At 45.5% G+C, this 15710-nt stretch overlaps 1 protein-coding gene across 1 annotated transcript in view; it reads left to right on the top strand.

The window, feature by feature from the left end:
* DSCAML1 (DS cell adhesion molecule like 1) overlaps positions 1 to 15710 on the top strand; it is a 113373-nt gene that overhangs the window by 63595 nt on the left and 34068 nt on the right. Inside the window, exons 15-16 of the mRNA XM_057316896.1 lie at positions 10991 to 11158; positions 12476 to 12546. Coding sequence (XP_057172879.1) covers positions 10991 to 11158; positions 12476 to 12546 — 239 coding nt within the window. The remainder of the gene's footprint in view (positions 1 to 10990; positions 11159 to 12475; positions 12547 to 15710) is intronic.

The raw sequence follows: 15710 nt of genomic DNA, 5'->3' as shown, positions 1-15710 counted from the left end.
TTTTCTGCCATGTTGCTCGTCGTGCTAATTTTCCAAGGGAAATTACCAAGTCTGCCCTTTCCAAACCATCCCGCTCACGCTGACTTCTCCTGGCCCCAGGCAGTAGAGTAATAATACATGAATGCTGAATGATAAATAGCACCGTCCACACAAATCTATCAGATGGCGCGGTGCAGTTTTAAAAATGCAGACACTACATTTCACTTCTGTTCCCCAAGCAAGGAGCAGGGATGGGTTGGTTGAGCATGGCCCTCCAAGCCCAGAAGGCAGCCTCATGGTGCGACCTGCCAGCCACCATGGGGTGAGCCTGCCTGGTGCACCGGGTTGTTCTGTGTGAGCTGGAGCATGGCTGTTGGAGGGACTGGTGTTGGGATGTTGTGAGCTGTCGTTGTGACCCAGGGAACCTCCTCTCGGTGCTGCAGAGAAATTGCCATTGGTGGGGGGGGGGGGGGGGGGGCGGGGCTTAGGGCCATGAGGCAGGGAGGAAGTCAGAGATGCAGAATGGATTTGTTTCCCAAGCACGGGCAGATAAATGCTGCAGATGTGGCTTTTGTCCAAGCTGCTCCCCCTCTACAGCAAATGTGTCTCCTAAAAAACCAGAGGATCCAGGTCCCCTCCCGGCAAGCAGCCCACAGAGTAGAAGGCACTGACATCTCCCCAGCCACTTCCTTATTTTTTTTAAGAAGAATATTTTGCATCAGAAACCCTTTGATGAAGAAAGGGAGAGAGAGCCCTTAATGAAATATGTTAATCTGGGTAAGCCAGGCTCATATGAAAGGGAATATTAAAAGAGACAATATTCACCAAAGCCAGCTCAGTACTCTGAGAGAGCTGAAAAGGAAAGAGAAGAAAATAGGGCCCCTAATTTCAGCTATTCAGGGTCAGAGAGATGGCAGTGATCAAGTTTGGAAAATCAGCTAGAGGCCTTCAGATTTGACTCTGATGCATTAGCCTGGGAGGGTTGTGGGGAGAGAGTTTTTGTGCCAACATCAAAGATGATTTGGGAACACAAGGTCAAATCCACCTGCAAATGACTGGTTTTTACAAGAGAAAAGGGGGCCACCCTCCCGTGATTGGCAGCCTGAGTGTGGCAAGGAAGGGAAAGGCAAGGCAAGGGTATTTGTTGTGACTACAAAATGCAGAGGAACTCCAAGTCCAAAGGAAAAGACAAAAAGGGGCTCTGATCTAACACCAACAGTGGGTTATAAGTGCCCAGCACATGCCAAGTGAGGGAGACAGGAAAAGATTTAGACGTGGTTCCCGCCTTCAGGGAGCTTAGCATCTCTTTGGGCAGTTGCTGCTGAAACGATGAGCCCTGGACAATAAAGAGGGCTGAAAATATGGTAGGAGTTCAGAGGAAAAGAGTGGTGAAAGATAAAGCCAGAAAGGTATACACCAGCCAGATGTTGCAGGGCCTCGGGTCATGTAAAGAAATTTTGTTGTCATCCCAAGAGCAAGGAAAAACTGTTGAAGAGTTTTATGCAAGGGGATGGCAGCATCAGATTTGTGTTAGAGGAGACCACTCTCAATGCCAAAATAGTGTTTGGCCTGTAAGAAGTGCTTGATCATATTTGTGGGATGAATGACAGCTGCAGTGTGGAGAACAGATGGAAGAGGGCACAGAGTGGGTTCTGGGAGGCTAGCTAGTTAGGATGTTATTTTCCTGGTCCAAGTGAGAGATGACAGTGGCTTGGCCCGGGGCAGGGATAGAGATGGAGAGAAATGGAGAGATTCAAAAGATTCATGGAACACAAAAGCTATAAGACTTGATATAGACAAGAGTCAAGAATAACACCTAGCATACCATGATCCCATGAGATAGGACCCCAGGAAGGCGATGGGTTTATAGGATGAAACTTCTGTCTTGGACATGTTGACTGTGGACCACGTTGAAACATCCAAGAAAAGATGTCAAGGAAACAGCTGGCTATAAGAATCTTGAGTTCAAAGGAGACATCCAGCTGGACACAAATCTTTGAGTTTTCTGTGTATAGATGGAAATAGAAGCCAAGTGTGGGAAAAGTCTATGAAGTTAGAGAAGGAGAAGAACATAAGATGGAGCCTGGAAGAACTCCATCTAACCATTAATGGTAGGGTGGGGAAGATATATCTGCAAAGCAGAGAGAGAAAAAATAGTCCAAAACATAAGAGAAAAGCCACAGAGTGTTTTATCAGGGAAGCCAAGGAGAGAGTGTTTCAAGAGGAAGAGAGAGGTCCAAGTGTTGAACACTCCTGAGAGGCCAGGTGAGAAATTGGGCTTGGTGACATGGGGGTCACCTGTACCATGGAGATAGAGTGCTGATATCATGAGGGGGTGTGAGGAGTAAATGGTGAATGTTTACATTGTCCAGCACCACACCTGGTGCATCACAGATGCTTGGTAAATATTAGCACTTCTTCTCCACTGAAGTCAGCTGGTGTGCCCCACCCCCATACTCCCCCATGGCCCTGCTGAAGCCAACAGGTGCATGTAGTCCTCACTGGGGATGGCCCTAAAGCATCTGGGTCTAGTGGCTAGGCGGGCTTGTGTTTCTGGGCCCCGTGGGTCTGAAACAATCAGAGAGACAATTTTTGGCAGGCTCTCACCCCCAGGATACTGCACAGACACCAGACTGAAACCCATGCCAGTCTTCCTGTGAAAAAGGCCTATTTACTTGTCCTGGAGCTTCAACCTGAGGAGGAGGCTTCAGGTCACATCTAGAGACTACTGAAATGTTCTAAGGGAATGTGGGCTGGGGGGATGCCATCTTTGTGCTTTTCCTTGGCCTCACTACACCTCACCAGTGCATCTCAGAAAGGAGCTCGTACACTTGTCTGGAGCCTTGATTTTTTGCAACTGTTACCAAGGGGACACCTCCAGATGGCCTTGTCTAGAGGCCAGCAGGGTTTGTGATTGCGGTCCCATAGGACTGTATGTATTTGTATACTTTAAAAGCTCCTGTCTGAGAGGCTGGCTTCCAATCAGCCTGAAAATCAGCAGGTGCTAAGATCCCTCCCTCTGGAACACTGATGGGTCTTGGCACACCCTCAGAAACTGGGACCTATCAAGAATAAACTTTGTTTAGACAATCACAAAGGTTCAAGAGACAACAGCCAAGGGCTAGGGCAAGGTAAAGCAATCTGGTTCATCTCCTACACAAGACCACTCCTTCAAGACAGGAAGAGGTGGCTATTTTGCCTAATACATAGAAACAAACACAGAGAGTCAAGCAAAATGAAGAAACAGAGAGATATGTTCCAAATGAAAGAACAAGATAAAACCCCAGGAAAAAAATAAAAACTTAATGAAATGAAAGTAAATAATGGTCATAAAGATGCTCACAGAACTTAGGAGAAGAATGGATGAACACAGTGAGGACTTCAGCAAAGAGACAGAAAATATTTTAAAAGTACCAGAGGTCACAGAGCTGAAGAACACACTAGAGGGGTTCACTGGGAGACTAGACAACACAGAAGAAAGGATCAGTGACCTGGAAGACAGGGCAGTGGAACTCTCCCAGACAGAGCAGCAAAAAGATAAAAGAATTTGTAAAAAGTGAAGATAGCTTATGGAACAGTAGCAAGCAGAGTAACACTCACATTACAGGGCTCCTCAAGAAGAAACAAAAGGGCAAAAAACTTAACTGAAGTAACAATGGCTGGAAACTTCCCTAACCTAGGGAGGGGAACAGACATCCAGATCCAGGTAGCTTAGAGAGTTCCGGATAAGATAAACCCAAAGAGATCCACACCAAGACACATTGTAATTAAAATGTCCAAAATAAAGATAAAGGGAGAATCTTTAAAGCACCAAGAGAAAAACAACTTATTGTGTACAAGGGAAACTCCATAAGACTATCAGCAGATTTCTCAGAACCTTTGCAGGCCAAAAGGGAGTGGCATGATGTAGCCAAAGTGCCAAAGAGAAAAAAAAAATTCCAGCCAAGAATACTCTGCCCGGCAAGGCTATGTTTCGGAATTGAGGAAGAGACAAAGGGTTACCCAGACAAGCAAAAGCTAAGTGAGTTTCATCACCACTCAGCTGGTCTTACAACAAATGTTAAAGGGACTTCTTCAAGCTGAAGAGAAAGGGCACTAATTAGTAACAAGAAAAAATATGAAAGTAAAAATCTCACTGGTAAAGGTGAACATATAGTTCATGTAGTGAATTAATCATAAAGCTTGTATGAAGGCTAAAAGACAAAAGTAGTAAAAAAAATCTATAACTACAATAGTTAGTTAAGGGATACACACACACAAAATGCAAGAGATGATGAGAAAAGCATTTACGCACACCATTAAAGAAAGTCATCAAACCACAAGGGAAGAGAGCAAAAGAAGGAATAGAGAGAAATGATGAAACGGTGGAAAACAACAGGTGGCGAGAAGTACATATTTATCAATAATTATAGGCATAATTGGGAGATATTACTGGTTCAGATCACCAAGATAAAGCAGTGCGTATAAAAGTTATGCAAATACTGTACTGTAGTCTTTAAGTGTGCGAGAGCATTATGTGTTTAAAAAACAATGTATTGTTTTTAAAAAAAGCGCTAACCATTATCTGAGCTATCAGCAAGTCGTAATCTTGTTGCTGGTGGAGGGTCCTGCACGATGTCGATGGCTGCTGACTCATCCAGGTGGGGGCTGCTGAAGGCTGGGGTGGCCGTGGCAAGTTCTTAAAATAAGACAACAAGGAAGTTTTCCACATCAGTCAACTGCTCCTTTCACAGGTTCTCTGTAGCAGGCAATGCTATTTGATAGCATTTTATCCACAGTAAACTTCTTTCAGAATTGGAGTCCATTGTCCCAAACCTGCCACTGCTTTATCAGCTATGTTTACGTAATATTCTAAATTCCTTTGTTGTCACTTCAACAATCTTCACAGCATCTTCCCCAGGAGTAGATTCCATCTCAAGAAACCACTTTCTTTGCTCATCCGTAAGAAGCAACCCCTCGTCCGTTCAAGTTTGATCATGAGACATAGCAACCCAGTCCCCTCTTCAGGCTCCACTTCTGGTTCTAGTTCTCTTGCTGTTTCTCCCACAACTGCAGGTACTTTCTCCACTAAAGTCTTGAACCCCTCAAAGTCTACATGAGGGTTACAATCAAATTCTTCCCAACTCCTGTTAATGTTGGTATTTTCACCGCTTCCCATGAATCACAAATGTTCTTAACGGCTTCTAGAATGGTAAATCCTTTCTGGAAGATTTTCTATTTACTGTGCTCAGATCCACCAGAGGAATCACTATCCATGGCAGCTATAGCCTTATGAAATGTATTTCTTGAAATAACAAGACTCGCAAATCGAAATCACTCCTTGATCCACGGGCTGCAGAATGGATGTTGTGTTAGCAGGCATGGAAACGACATTCATTGTGCATCTCCGTCAGACCTCTTGTCAGGTGCATTGTTAATGAACAGTAATATTTTGAAAGAAATCTTTTTTCTGAGCAGTAAGTCTCAACAGTGGGCTTAAAATATTCAGCAAACCCTGTTACAAACAGATGTGCCAGCATCCAGGCTTTGTTGTTCCATTTACAGAGCACAGGCAGAGTAAATTTAGCATAATTCTTTTTTTTTTTTAAGTAGGCTCCACACCCAGCATGGAACCCAACATGGGACTTGAACTCACGACCCTGAGATCAAGAGTTGGACACTTAACCAACTCAGCCACCCAGGCACCCCTAGCATAATTCTTAAGGGCCCTAGGATTTGGGGAATGTTAAATGAGCATTGGCTTCAACTTAATTTCGCCAGCTGCATTAGCCCTTAACCGGAGAGTCAGCCTGTCCTTTGAAGCTCCAAAGCCGGGCATTGACTTCCCCTCTCCAGCTATGAAAGTCCTAGATGGCATCTTCCAATAGAACACTGTTTCGTCTGCGTTGAAATATCTGTTGTTCAGCGGAGCCACCTTCACTGGCTCTCTGAGCTGGATCTTCTGGAGAACTCACTGCAGCTTCTCCGTCAGCCCTTGCTGCTTCACCTAATACTTTCATGTTGCAGAGACGGCTTCTTTCCTTAAACCTCATGAACCCACCTCTACAAGCTTGAGATTTTTCTTCTGCAGCCTCCCCACCTCCCTCAGCCTTCAGAGAATTGAATAAACAAGAAATAGCAAGTGTTGGCAAGGATGTGAAAAAAGAAAGAGAAAAAGAAAAAAAATTAAAAGGTTTTATTTAATTATTAGAGCATGCATGCACGTGGGGGGGGAGGGGCAGAGGCAGAGGGAGGAGAAGCAGCTTCCCCGCTGAGCATGGAGCCCTACACAGGGCTCTAACCCAGGACCCCGAGACTTGAAATTTCCAAGTTAGTTCCTACAAAGAACAAGGAAATTTTGAAGCAGAACAGAGGAGGATTCGATTTTCTCATTCTAAGGAAGTGCCTTGTGCCATAATGAAATCTCTGAGTCTGAACTTTGGAGGGTCCTGTCTGAAGCCTCCATAGGATTGGAAGTGACTCAGGAGAATACACATGATATCTGTCTCCAGTGTTTCTAGCATTTCTAAACCAAATCCCACTATCTCAACCACTTCCCTCTCCAATTCTTACATGAGGCAACACAGAACTCTAAAAATGGCTTAGCATAGACTTCCTCGGAAGCGTGCCCAGATTTTCCCAGGCCCCCACGAGCGATGGAATGGCATCTGGGTCATGGCGACCCTCACGGTCCATGGGGATTTGGGGCCTCAGTGTGAATGTGACAGAAGACCACAGAGAAGAGGGAGAGGCCCAGAGGTTTTTAAGAGACAATAAAAGTTGGCCAGATGTCCCTCTGTGGCAGCCAAGCCTGTTTATTAGGAAAGGAACATGAGTTTGGCTAAGGATTCTCCAATCTCCAATCCAGTGTTGTGCTCAGGTGAGAAGAGAAGACATTGTAGGATATTAGAATATTCTAGGATATGATTTCCCAAAACACTGTTTTCTGACAGCACCTTTACTGTTGGTAGGACAGTAAACATTTCAGATCCTGAGTTCCACTTCCAAGTATTGCTGGGTCGGAAATAAGGCGTGGAAACTGGATGTTAAGATGGGGGCAACAATACGTTATGCCACTGGATTTATAGACTTATGACTAATCTCGAGTAAAGGATGTGTAGTTTACCTCAGGAAAGAGGAAGCCTTAAGTTACGATGAAGCATCACAAAGTCTTCCTTTCCTACACCAACAAACTCCCAGTACGTCCTTGAAGCAGGGATCTGAAGCTCCCAGAAGACATTCCACAGACCGTGGGGCCAAAACCCAGAAAGTGGACTCACCCACGGAGGCCAGGTTCCTCTAGTGCTCCAACATGATATCCCTGTACGCTCCCCACTCCTCATGAGACACCTCTGTGGCCACATCCCTGAACGGCAGCAGCCCCTGGATCTCAGAACAAGTCGCCAGGTGGCCATGGACAGAGTTCATCATTTGACCCAAGATGAAACCAGAGACTTACGAGAACTCGTTGGGACTTAGGAAAGCATCCTGAAATATGCAATAAGATCATTTTTTACACCATAATACCCTCTAACTCTGAGGAAAGAAGATGACACATGGGCCACAAAAACCACTGTGGAGACTATATTTTTCTGGAAGAGAAATTATAAAATTAAGGCCTCAACACAGGCATACACATTTCTGAGTGTTGTATTTATATCCTACAGGATAAATGATGTGTATTTCTGGGATGTGGGTTAGAAGTATACTTCTCAAATTTTAACGCACAGGGAACACACTGGAGACCTTGGAAACATCCAGATTCTATCTAGCTCACGAGTTCTGGGGTGGGACCTGAGTTTCCACATTTTTAACCAGCTCATTTTTAACCACTGATGCCAGTGTCTCTGGTCCAACGAAAAGGTTATATGGAATTTACAGGCCTAATAAGATCGTGAGCATAGCAACAGCAAAGCTTTTTGAAAATCTACCATACCCCACATATCTTCCTACTAGTTTTTTATGTATTAATGCCTGAGCCACATAAATAATCTGAGAATAATAATATTATCCTTCCTCTTTTATGAGACTATTTTGTCAAATATCCAGTAAATGGTAAAGCCCGGGTTTTGCTCCAATGTGTCTTAACTAGAATTGATCTGAAAAGAACACACAGACCAATACACAGAGACAGCCCTAATGAATGCAGAAGTTTCTGTTAACTGAGAAGAAGAATAGAAACACGTGAAGAGGGGCACCTGGGTGGCACAGCGGTTAAGCGTCTGCCTTTGGCTCGGGGCGTGATCCCGGCGTTATGGGATCGAGCCCCACATCAGGCTCTTCCGCTATGAGCCTGCTTCTTCCTCTCCCACTCCCCCTGCTTGTGTTCCCTCTCTGCTGGCTGTCTCTATCTCTGTCAAATAAATAAATAAAATCTTAAAAAAAAAAACAACACGTGAAGATAGTAACAAGAAAGAATGAATCAAATAATGTTAACCTTTTATGCACATAGGCGTATATAAAAATAGGAACCCTGTGCACACTAACAGGGATAGAGAAGAAAATTTTCCTGTCCGTGAAATCAAGATTATTTTCTATTGTGTAAATCTTATAAATCTATTTTTGGATGATGCCCTTAGTATTTTGCAAACACACTAGGGAGATGAAGACCCTGAGATAAAATACATTAGAGCCGTTTTTCTGAGTCTTCTATTTCTTTGGACATTTGTATCATGTGTGCTGAGCGATATTTTAGAAACTTAACACACTTGACATACATTAATAATACGATTCTTGTAGGGTTTTTTTTTGAAAATGCAAAGAAGGAATAAAGAAGAGTATGTCTGTGACATGAGTGTGGAATATAATGGACGGGCCTGGGGCCTGCTGGGTGAAAACCCCAGCTTGCAAAAGTTAGCATCTCCACGTAAACAAAAGCAACAGACTTCATTTTGCAAAGCAAACCACAAGCAAAGAGCAACTGAGAAGAAAATGCGATGGTTTATTCACATCTCTCCATGAAGCCCTCCAAGACCGTTGTTAATGACAGAGGGGGAGATAGTAACTTTATAGTAAGTGGAGGGATCTGACGAGAGCACCTAAGCTAAGTGAGTGAGGTCAGCATCCACTGTAAGGGGACAAATCGGTACCAGGTGACTCAAGCACACAGAGGGACGCGTTATCACTACTGTGATACTGGTAAAAAGAAACGAGAAAGTAATAATCTGAATCTATTGTGAAGAAAATGTCAGTTTTATGTAAATTTCAATCCACCACCCTTCCCATGGTCCGTAACTCTGATCGTGCATTTAAATACTCGCAAGTCTTTCTTACCAATACAGAGAGCCAGTGTCTTTTAATGAAATGTATATGTATTGGGACATCTTTTTCTTGGCCCCTCTGTGTTGAGATGCATCGTGTGGGCCTCCTGCCTCTGCCTGCCCGCCTCAGAAATGAACTCACTGACTCGTGATTACTGTCCCTCTCCTAGAAACATAGGCAAACCAAGTATGATGTGTGTGTGATCTGGCAGCAACTCCCGGATGCCACAGAGAGACGTGAACACCTGCCACTGCATCGCTAGTCCTTTCCCTCCCAAACCAAGAGGTGCCCACAGCAGGTAGAAGCCCACATATCTGCAGCTCTGCCAGCCACAGAGTGACTCTCTGGGTGGTTGGGGTGTTTTAAAAGACAAGGAGAAAATAATGTGTTTCTGAGCACCCGCAGCCTGCCATTTGTGACTTTGGCTCATAAAACCAAAGAATTAAATGCAAAACTGCAGATGGGGAGCTGGGCCAGTGCCCTTCACAGATGCCGAGCCTATGCAGCTAGAAGTGGTGTTTTGAAAACCATCAAGACCTCAATTAACCAGAATCTGAAGGCATGGTATAGCCTCTTCTGGTGAACTGATTCATCAGGTTTAAGCCTTAAAAAAAAAAAAGGGAAAAGAATTCTTCCTAACAGTCTTTCTACAATATGCTTTCCTCCTTTCCTGTTCTAGGGATTAAATAGCAGTGAATGCAATTTAGCCTTTTCTACTGAGAATTTTCAGGATCCTCTACCGTGGATTTAAAAGGCATGGAAAATGAGACTGAATAGTGACATCAGGGCATGCCCCGAGAAGATTTTTAAGCCCTACTATCAGCTTGTTTCCTTGTGCTCTGCCTTTTTTTCTTTTCAAAGTGAAGTGCTGATAAAGTAATCTAGTTATGAATTCTGGGTTTGGAAGATTCTACTGAGGCATTGCTGTAACTGCAACCCCTTCGCATTTTTCTTGGGAATCCCCCGGTAGGTGCACAGCAAAAGTATAGCGAATGAATGACTGGATTCTTCTGGAGATGAAGAACGTTTACTGTGACAGAATTCCTGAGTGGCATTTATCTGGTATTTTTCACTTTCTACGACTTTGTCGAGCAGCCCTGGAATGGGCTGCTGGTCCTCTTGGATGAATCAGGAGCACGGTCATCTCTCTGTTGGTGCCTGACCCTAAAGACTTGGCGTTCTTCTGCCGGTGAGAGAGAGGCTAGGGTGTGGGCTGGGGACTCTGGCACTCGGTCTGTCCCCTCAAAGACCAAGTAACACTCAAGACCACCCCCACACAAGTGCCCAAGGAAAGGAGCTATGGAGACACACACAGAAGGAGAAAGGGGGAGAAGACTTGGCTTCACCCTTGGCACTGGGTGGATAGGGATCTCATGGCTACAACAGGTCACCGATGTGGTTTGGGAGGCCAGGAAGAAGGACACTGGCTAATCACAACGTTAGGGCTAGCAAGCAAATGGGGATCTTAGAAGGGGCCTTGGGAAACATATCGTCTGACCCCCGTCTGAGGCTTGCACTCACCAGCTGGCCCAGGGCAGAGGAGAACCCCTGCATTTGCTGCTCACATGCTCAGGCATCCCTTGGTCTCCTCGATCTTCATGGAACAAAATCCTTGTACCCTGTGTGAAGTTGTTAAGGCTTGTGTCCTCTTGCTGCCGTCTGTGTAGAGCTGGACCTCTTCTGGGTCCCACAGTGGAGACTGAGACTTGAGGCTGGGGAAAGGTTGTGGGGTTTTCCTGGCTATGGTTTGAAATGGGTGCTCTCTCTCCAGATTCCTGGGACTTCAAGCAGTCCACACGCAACATCTCCCCCACCATCAACCAGGCCAACATCGTGGACTTGCACCCGGCATCTGTCTACAGCATCCGCATGTACTCCTTCAACAAGATTGGCCGCAGCGAGCCCAGCAAAGAGCTCACCGTCAGCACCGAGGAGGCTGGTGAGTACCTGGCCTTGGGGCTCCTTCCCATGGCCTTGGAGATCAGGGCCATCTGAAGCCCACACCCACCCTGTCCACTGATGATGGGCTTGCAATACAAGAGGGAGGGAGAGATCCCACAGTATTTATTTGTGTTTGCCTCTGGATCATTTGAGGCTCTTCTGTTTGACCTTTTCCAGGTTGAGTTGTAGTTGCTGGGCTTTGGGGAACTGTCCATGGTTCTTTCTCACTCCCCTGGCCCCAGCCTGTCTAGAAAGGACAGGTATGCTAGATTTGCAAAGGGCAGAGTGCTAGTGCCCTGTATTAATTTCTATGACCTTTGTCTTGGATTTTGTCTGAAAGTTCAAACAAGCTTTCTCTCCCTATAGTTTCTCCTATTATTGCAAAATATAAAATAATACCAAAAGTACATATATATGTGCAGCTTTACAAATAATAATAGAGTAAAAACTAGTATAACCCCCACTCACTAGCAATTATCAGCATGCGGGAGTCCTCCCCATGCCCCTTCCCCACCAGAGCCTCCTGCTTTCCCACCAAGTAACCAGTAGCCCTTCTTGCTTTTCGTTCTTATCCTGTCACTACAATGTATATACCCATAAAGCATATGGTTCAGTGTTGCCTATTTTCCAGTGTAATGTATTCATGAAATTATTCCCGACACATGTTTGTGTGTCTCCCTTGTTTTGATCAATACTCTTTTTGTGAGTTTCATCATTTGTGCATTTTCAGGGCTGGGTAGTATTCCTTGCCATGGTTATACTACAGCCTCTTTGTCTAGTTTAATGGAGCTGGACATTTGGGTGGTTGACAGTTTGGAGCTGTGAACGTTTTTCTACTGGTACGCGTACAGAGCTTTGCAAATTTCTCTATGGGATCTAAGTAGTTGCAGAATTACAAGTCATCAGATGAGCCTACTTCCACCTTTAACCAAAAATGCCGAAGTGTCTTCCAAAGTATCGAGCCAGTTTGGCTTCCCATGGCAGGTATACATAAGAATTCCTGCCCCGACACACCCTTGCCTACACTTGAGACTATCAGACTTGTTAAAAATTGTTAAAAATTGTTGCCGGTCTGCTGGATATATAGCAATATCTCATTGTCATTGTTTGCTGTTTTCAGCAAATCGTGGAGAAAGGAGAGGAAATGTAAGCCCTATGGTTATGTCAGGGGGAGCTCAATCGAAGATTCTCTGCTTTTGTGTGTGAGCCCTTCCTCCGTTCCCTAGCCGTTCTCCAGCTCAGGAGGGTAAGAGTGAGGACATAGGACTCTTTTCTTCCAAAACTTGACTTGCAATGTTGTTTCTCCATCCACCAGCTCCCGACGGGCCCCCCATGGATGTCACCTTGCAGCCAGTCACCTCACAGAGTATCCAAGTGACCTGGAAGGTGAGCAAGATCAGAAGCATTTCCCCACCAACGGCCTCCGTGTCTCCTCCCTCCTCAACGCAGGAGTGAAGCCCCAGCGGGCTTGCTGGTCTCTAGTCTCATAAGTCTCATGCCTGGCTTTTGCTAAACAGGTGAAGTCGGAGGGGAGGAAAGACAGGAGGATAAACCCCCCCTCCCTCTCTACCTTGGCTCTCTGAGGCAGGCCTGTACCGGGGCTGAGATGAAGAGCTCTGCAGTGCCAAGGGTGGGGGCTGAGTGTTTCCACCACACTGGCCTCTCTTCCCAACCCCACGTGTTGTAATAGGTCAGGAGTTGGGTTTGATTTTGTACCAAGTTCAAGGGGGACATGGGAGATGACAGGATGGGGTCTCCCTTTCGTCTCGGCCGTGTGACTGGAGCCAGGAGGTATGGTGATATGACCCCCCATCTTCTCCCGGTGAGGCCGTGCACAGGAGTTTTGGTGTCTTCAGGCCTCAGTGTCCTCCTCTCTAAAATCAGAGTGAAAATAACTGCCCTCCCTTCCTCTGGGGGTGGATGAGCTGCAGAAAACACAGACCAGTCTCTTCTGCAACCATTTCGAAGGGGTAGAGACCTATGAATTCTACAGGGTGTCTGAAGATGCTGTCACCTAAGAAAACTCTTAGAGAAGGTCCCACAGCTGGGCAGGGAAACAGATCAGAATAACCCTGAGCAGGATCAATAAACCCCATCCTGGGAAACTCTGGCTTCACTGCCACAACCCCGCCCTGGGCACATGGTACTGACGGCTGCCTATTGCACTCAGCTTCCAGGCTTCCAGTATTTTCCTCCACTAACTTGTCTGGCCCTCTGTTCCTGGAGGGTGCCCAGAAGAGGTATTTGTATCCCCATCTGTCAGAGGAGGCCACGGCAGAGAGATGCAAGGTGACTTACCCACAGCCATTCAAGTCGTCAGAGAGGCAGAACTTAAATGTATGTGGTCCAGGGGCGCCTGGGTGGCTCAGTCGGTTAAGCAGCTGCCTTCAGCTCAGGTCATGATCCCAGGGTCCTGGGCTCGAGTCCCGCCTTGGGGGGACTGCTTCTCCCTCTGCCGGCTCTGTCTGCCGCTCCCCCTGCTCCATGGTCCGGAGCCCCAGCCCACTGCATGGAGCTCAGGAACAGAGAACTTTCTTAGGGCCCATACGTGTTCTTCTTCTCAGAGTGTTCCCATCTCAACGGTGAGGCTTGAGGGGTGCCTTGTCCACATCTGGGATCAGACCTCCACGCTCATTTTCTGGCTCTAACTTCTGGTGGGGAATGTTCAGGCACTTAAGTCCTCCTCTGGGCCCTTCAACAAAAGGGCTTAGTGATATTTTCCTTAAAAAGACTACACTCTTGTGTATGTATGCGTACACACACACACACACACACACACACACACTGAATAGACCCTGGTTCATTCCTTCCCTAGAGAAATGACCAGGATGGAAATGGGACACAAGCTGGGCCGTTGGTCATTCCTGGGAACCAGCCCACCTAGCAGATGCCCAGAGCCATGGTTCCCCGTCAGATTCAGATCTAGGCTCCAGGGCTTTCCTCAGAAACTGCGGGTGAAGCCTAGAGTCTAATCCCAAGTCTGTCTGCATCCTGGTTCTGGACCCATGTCCTAAGAATACTCTCCGGAAACCAGGAGGTGGGGCCAGGGAATAAATACATATGTAAAACATTGAGCCATTTGGCTACAAAGCTCAGACCAGGAGGTCGATAAAAATTTAGAATCAGATTTATTTCTCCGAAGTCTCATAATGAAAAATAAAATTGATTAGAAAGTTAGAACTTCAGAATGAACCAGCCCATCAATAAATTTTGGCCTGACTTCTCAGGGGATTTTTTTTTTAACACCAAATAACAGATTAATGAAAAATAAAGATTCACTTGAAAGATAAGTCACTTCATTTTAAGACTCTTTCCACGAGATGGATCACCACTGCTTTATGACATAAATTTGCAATCAGCCCTATTGATTTCTTAATGCTTCAGAGAAATATTGTTAAGATTGATTTAAATCCTGAGTGTGCCTGTTGGGGGTGAGGGGAGCCATGGAGGGGAGGAGAGAGAGAGAGACAGGAGAGAGGAAGGAGGGAGGGAAGGAAGCTCTGTCAAGATTTGAATTAATATGTGAATATATGTGTATATATATGGATTTAGCAGGGTGTGCCTGGACGCCCACCCAGGACTTTTGTCAGTGTGTGTTGATGTGAGTACGTTATGCGGTGCTCCGCACAGGTGCATGTCATCGTCATGGTATAGGTGGCTCTGGGCGTGGGGACACGTGTGTTGTGTGTATCAGTACATGGCAATATGGATGTGTGCGTCATACCAGAGTATGCATCATTGTGAAGACGGGGTGTCACTCTGGAAGATATGTTTGTGTCTACAATAGATGTCTGTGTGTGTGTGTGTGTGTGTATAGATAAACATGGGCAGATAAGAGAATTCGGGAATGTGCTCACTTACAAACTAGCAAACAGGACTGCCCAAGTGCAGAGAAACATTACTCAAGCATTAACGAAAAGTCAAGTCAATTAAATACACACACACCTATTTAGTGAGCTCAAAACAATTATGTTAAATTAAAAACTTCATTTGATTGAGTTAACAGTGAGCTTAAAATGCAGTTCATTGAAAACATTCATTGAATTAAAAAAACAACGGTGGGGCTGCTTTACTAACTTAATTGTTTTTGATCTCACTATTTTTTAGTATAATAAAAGGTGGGTTTTTCAATTAACTTCATTGTCTTTAAAACCCTGATTCAAGTTGTTTTTATATGCGCTGGGGTGGGTGCTCTCTCTCAATTTATAGAGGGGCACGTCTGCTTTTCAAGGAGCCGGTTTCTATCTGTGAGTCTAAGTCTATCTGACTGTCGGTAGGTGGGCGGTTAGTATGTTTGCTCTGATGGGTCTGGTTGTGTGTGTTCATGGTTGTGGGTGTGAGATGTGTCACGGGCAATCTAGCCACATGCTCCAAAGGGCCCGGCACACACCAAGTCAAGGACCCTTTTTTTAAATTGTGGTAAAATATATGCAACATTTTACTTACACGAAATTTACCATTGTACTCATGCCTCAGTGCACAGGTCAATGGCATGAAGTACATTCACCGTGTCGTGCAACCATCACCTCCATCCACCTCCAGAACTTTCT

The sequence above is a fragment of the Ursus arctos genome, unplaced genomic scaffold (assembly GCF_023065955.2).
Source record: "Ursus arctos isolate Adak ecotype North America unplaced genomic scaffold, UrsArc2.0 scaffold_22, whole genome shotgun sequence".
Classification (NCBI taxonomy): Eukaryota; Metazoa; Chordata; class Mammalia; order Carnivora; family Ursidae; genus Ursus; species Ursus arctos.
Note: the sequence above shows the minus strand (reverse complement) of the source record. Positions and strands in the feature narration are given on the sequence as shown.